The sequence below is a fragment of the Orycteropus afer genome, unplaced genomic scaffold, assembly GCF_000298275.1.
Source record: "Orycteropus afer afer isolate SDZICR_OR568_19922 unplaced genomic scaffold, OryAfe1.0 scaffold00275, whole genome shotgun sequence".
NCBI classification, from domain to species: domain Eukaryota; kingdom Metazoa; phylum Chordata; class Mammalia; order Tubulidentata; family Orycteropodidae; genus Orycteropus; species Orycteropus afer.
In genome coordinates, this window is record NW_006921862.1 from 1,634,969 (window position 1) to 1,640,558 (window position 5,590).

The 5,590-nt window shown below is 37.1% G+C and overlaps 1 protein-coding gene across 1 annotated transcript in view; it reads left to right on the forward strand.

Annotated features, from left to right (window-relative positions):
* The window catches only part of OXCT1 (3-oxoacid CoA-transferase 1), a 242,960-nt gene that overhangs the window by 60,464 nt on the left and 176,906 nt on the right, over window positions 1-5,590 (forward strand). The window contains exon 7 of the mRNA XM_007950532.2: window positions 2,573-2,633. Coding sequence (XP_007948723.2) covers window positions 2,573-2,633 — 61 coding nt within the window. The remainder of the gene's footprint in view (window positions 1-2,572; window positions 2,634-5,590) is intronic.

A 5,590-nucleotide genomic window follows, 5' to 3' on the forward strand; every position in this document is an offset into this window, starting at 1 on the left:
AAATTCACTTTCTATACAGCAGTTCACATATACTTTGTCTCATGTCATTGACCACAGTTTACCACAATGCAACAGCTCCCTTCCCACTTCCTCCCCATAGTTACCTCTTCCCAGTGTCCATCCCTCCATACACTCCTGCCCCCTGAGCTGTCTCCCTGCGCATAATACATATATTATCTTAAAATGTTAAATTAACTATGATATTCTGGAAACACATTGCTATTAATCATTTTGGTCAGTTTTTTCCAGCTTTACTGATGTTTGCTGGGAAATACTTACAAAGGTTTTATCTGAAAAGTTGGTAATCTTAGTAATGCACAATTTTTGTTCTCATTATCTGGATAATACCAGGTTTAGCAGATTTTAACATCTTTTGCTTACTGTGAGTGTATTTAAAGTATTTAGTAACTTAGTTTTATAGATTACATATTTGTATTTTGAAAATTATACCATTTCTGAGTTTTCCAGAATGTTTGGTATTAAAGGCTTCACCTGTTAGGCTCCTGTTCTGGTTACCTGTTGTTGTTGTTTTTATGTGCCGTTGAGTCGGACCTGACTCATAGCGACCCCTCCTTGGGTTTCCGAGGCAGTATCACTACGGAAGTAGATTGCCCCATCTTCCTTCTGAGGAGCTCTAACAGAAATACCACAAATGTGATGGCCTTAACAAACAGGAGTTTATTCTCTTACAGTTTTTCTGGTCTCATATTCATATAGTCTGAGGATCTCATGGACTAATTGTTTCCATGCATCTTTGGTTTTCTATCTAAGTGTTCCCTCCCCTCCTCTCCCATCTCTTGTAACCAACAAAGAAAATTTCCTTCCATATGTAAACCTCTCCTTGATTTTTTACAATAATGGACTAATACAATATTTGTCCTGTGATTGACTTACTTTACTCAGCATAATGTCTTCCAAGTTCATCCACGTTATGTGGTGTTTTGAAGATTCTATGTTATTCTTTAGGGTTGCATAGTATTCCATTGTGTGTATGTACCATAGATTGGTTATCCATTCTTCTGCTGATGGGCACCTAGGTTGTTTCCATCTTTTTTGCTGTTGTAAATAGTGCTGTGATGAACATGGGTGTGCATATATCTGTTCTTGACCTGGCTCTCACTTCTTTAGGATATGTATACCTACTAATGGAATGGCTGGATCAAATGGTATTTCTAATTCCAACTTTTTAAGGGATTGCCATACTGGTTAAGCCAGTTTTTTAAAGTAACAAGTAGGTAAGACTGGCAATTTAGAAGAAATTTTGCATTGTGGCTGCTTTAGTTAACACCTTGATGTAATGTTGGTAAGGCTTAATTGCTTTTTAGTAGAATTTGTGTAGTAGAAAATGGAAATGAATTATTAGAAATATTTCTATGATTTTTCCCATTCTCATGGCCTGGCTCTTGTTCCTACATGAGGGCTCAGTATGGCATAATGAACACTAGCCATGGAGACCATTTCTCCCAAAGCATGACTTTAGAATTCTGTGATGGGAAATGAGAATTCTCATCACCAGTGGTTTATGTGACCTAGATTCTAAAACTAAATCCTAGGCCTGTCTTACATTTAGTGGGACCACTGGTGTAGAGATCTGTTTAGGCCATTGTTAATCTTGAGACGCCTGGATGAGGACCCCTTCTGCTCTGGCCATTCTGCCCTTGGAGCTTTTGATGCCTGGACCTCTTGTAGAATCCAACCTAGAACTTTGTAAAAGTACACAGGGGCTCCTTCCTCAAGGGCACATCTGTCCTAATACTTACCCTTGAATTTGAGTGCAAGAAACATTGACGAGATAAAAGAGCAACTAAAATGAAACTGTGACTCATCTCCCTCAACCAAAGAAGTTTTCCTATCGACTGATGCTTAAGAAACAAAAATATGTCTTAATTTTTATGTTAGGGAAAGTGCATTTACTTAGGAACTGCGGTTATAAAAGTATTAGCAAATGTAGCACCTTCTTGAAATTTTTACACCTCAAGGTCTGATGTGGGTGTTATACTTTCAAAAATTTCTCTAGAAAATGATTCTCTACAATGATCTTTATAGGTGACTCACAAATTACTCATCACTGTTTCATTTAATTTCAGCAATATGCTTCTCTTTAACAGAGAATATAATTACTATACCTTCTCATATGAAGAATGTGCTGCTTTCTTAATAGTTTAATTAGAGCAAGTTGTTTCATGAGATATTTAATGAAAAAGTGGCATCCCAGTTAAACAATTTAGGGAATTTAGCTTTAAGTAGAGTAGATTTATTAATAATACTTTTTTTTTTTTTTTTTGGTGTATAAACTACATATTGAATGTATAAAATAGTCCCTCTTTCCTTCCATCTCTTAAAAAATCTATATGAATTAAATGAAGTGGCCAATGTATTTTTTTAGTTATAAAATAGCTATAAATCTTCATTAGTGGAAAATATACATCATATGAAACATTCTTTTAAAAAAGCTTCACAGATTTTTGGTTCATAGCATTTCTTTTCATCTATAAAATTTTAAAGCTGCGACTGATGTTTCTTATTTTTGGTTTTCTTTTTTAACTCCTTGTTTCTTCTATCCCTAATATAGGAAGAGTGCAAGGAATTTCAACTTGCCTATGTGCAAAGCTGCAGAAACCACAGTGGTAGAGGTAAGAGAACAAGAGGTTATTTTTCATTTCCATATTAATTTTTAACTTGATCTCTTGTATTAATGTACAACAGCCCTTTTGTTTTCTGGGGGCAAAGTTTTTCTGTTAAGTGCAGTTTCATTTTTGATATGGAAGGATTCTATTAAACATATAATAGTTGAAATTTTGCTGTTACAACAGCTTTCTGGTTACTTAGGGCCTCAAAAGAATGTTCTCTTTGAGAATCCAGCCATGGTACCAGCTTTTGGTGCTTAAATAAGATAAACTTTATTTGGATAAGTTGAAGTTTCATATACAAAATCCCGGGAAAATAGTAAATTAAGCCAGGAGAAGTGTATTATCTCACTGTGTAAGCTATTGTAAATACTTTGGAAGGTAGTATAGGTAACTGCTTTGATGTGGCTCTATTTGGAGCAATTGAATAAAAGCACCAACTGACTCTCTTTTGGGTTTGGAGGAAGCTTGAATAGTTCTAGAGCCTTCCCAGGGTTAAGGATTTGGGATAGAAATACATGCTTATACCAAAAACTTCTCATTTGACTGTGTATAGTTGAACCCCAAGGGCAATATCAAAATTGTTCTCAACTTGAGGCTTTAAGGATCATCTTGGAACCAAATTTTCATGAGTTTGAAATCACTTTCCCTTGGGAGGGCTTTATAAGACTTCTTAGGATATGGATGAGAACATATATTCCTGATTTTAAGCATGATGGTAGAGTTGCATGTGGCATTTTTTGATTCATCCATACCCATGGTCAAAGATGGTATTTCATGGAGGCAGTTCTGTACATTGACATTTTTGCAACAATCAAAAGTTCAAGTTCTGTTCTTTTATCAAAATGTAAAATGCATTGTTTTTAAAGTGTGGAGGGATGTAGTCCTTTCAGTCGAGGCATGGTGGGTTCTTTTTGCAACAGCATTAGTATATTTTCTGTATTGAAAATAAATAATGTGATTTACTCTCTCTGTAATCAGTTTTTTTTTTTTTTAATTTGTTAAATCATCTTAATGATGTGTTAGCACACACCTATAACATTCCTGAAGAAAGGTCTATAGCTTAAAACAATCTGTAGCTTAATAGAAGGGCTGTGTATGCCCATGTTGACAGCTCAGGGGGCAGTAGTGCATGGAGGGAAGGATATAGGGAAGAGGTAACTAAGGGGAGGAAGTGGGAGGGGAGCTGTTGCATTGTGGTAAATTGTAGTCTGTGTCATGAGACAAAGAGTATGTGAGCTGCTGTATGGAAAGTGAATTTGCTCTGTAAACTTTCATCCAAATTGCAATAAAAAAAATAATCTGTAGTTTAACACTCAGTTGATTTCATGTAATTTTGTAAAACTATAAGAAACCAATATTTCTTCCAGGTGAAGTCCTTCCCCCCCACCCCTTTTATCCTTATTATCATCTTGTTCTTTCAGCCAATTTAATTTCTTACAAGAGTTAGAAAATGACCCTCTAGTGTCTGAGAATCAGTATAGATATTACAAAAGAGAAGTTCTCTTTTGGTATAAGGGGAGATAAAATCCTTTACCAGAATCTGCAAATATGGTGAAGGCTGTACTCCCCTGCCCTGGAACAGACATCTCTAATCCCTCATAGCACTGTTTACGATGGGCCCAGACTCACTTTACGATCCCTTTCAATATGGTGCTGCAGACTGCCACTCCCAATTGGTCATAGTTGCAATGTCCAGTGTGGCCCCAAGCCACATGTGTCTAGTCATTTAAATGAATTACAATTAAATAAATTAGAAATTCAGTTCCTCAGTCATACTAGCCACATATCAAGTTCTCACTGCCCACATGTGTTAATGGTTACTGTGGCTGGCTACTGTGTTGGTCAGTGCATATATAGAACCTTGCTATCATTAGAACTTTGTTATTGTTGAAGAAGGGAGCTCTGGTAGCATAGTGCCTAAGGCATTTGACTGCTAACCAGAAGGCTGGTGGTTCAAACCCACCAGCCACTCCTTGAAGCAAGATGGGGCAATCTACTTCCGTAGTGATGGTGCCTTGGAAACCCAAGGTGGGGTTGCTATGAGTCGGGTCTGACTTGACAGCACGTAATCACAACAACATCATTGAAGAATGTTTTACTAGATAGAACTGGATTAGAAGAACCAAGGTGAAAACCATTTTTCTTTCCAGTTTAGGAACATAAGCAAGTCAGCGACTTCAATTATAGGATTATTGTCAGCCTGCCTTCTTGGCTTCTCTTTTTGCTGTGTTTTTGCAGGGTGGCTTGCTCATAGTAGAAGGGAGCCTGCATGCTCGTAGATTGAGTAGGAACTGTGTGCTCAAAAGTAGAAAATAATTTGAAATTGGGGGTAGTGCCTAGATTTGGTGTTTTCTTATGTGGAAATTCTATTTTGACTTTATGATTTCTGTATTACTCTGAATCTAGTGAGTACCTTGGACAGCCCCATGGTTTTGGGTACATTGCACTTCCCTTACACTGATCCTTCTCCATCCCTGTCCTAACCTTCTTTTACTGTGGTCCTAGTGGATGGGTGATTGAGCTGGACTCTGAAGTCTAGTATTTAAGAGGAACTTTCAGAAATAATTAAATTACCTGTATATTCTTGTGCCTACTAAATAGTAACAATAATAATAGTTATAATTAATTAGGGAGTTCTGGTGGCTCAATAAGGAGCTCTGGTGTCACAGTGCCTAAGGCATTTGCTTGCTAACTAGAAGTTGGTGGTTCAAACTCACCAGCCAATCCATGTAAGGAAGAGTGTGCAATCTACTTTCCTAAAAATTTACTGCCTTGGCACCATGCGATCCTCAAACTATAACTATGAGACCAGAAGAACTAGATGGTGCCCAGCTACCACTGTCAACCACTTAGAGGAGGATCTATGTAGGAAATCCTGGATAGAGTGGGAGAACAATGTGGAACAAAATTCAAAATCATAAAAAAAAAGGGACCAGGTTTGCTGGTCTGATAGAGCCTGG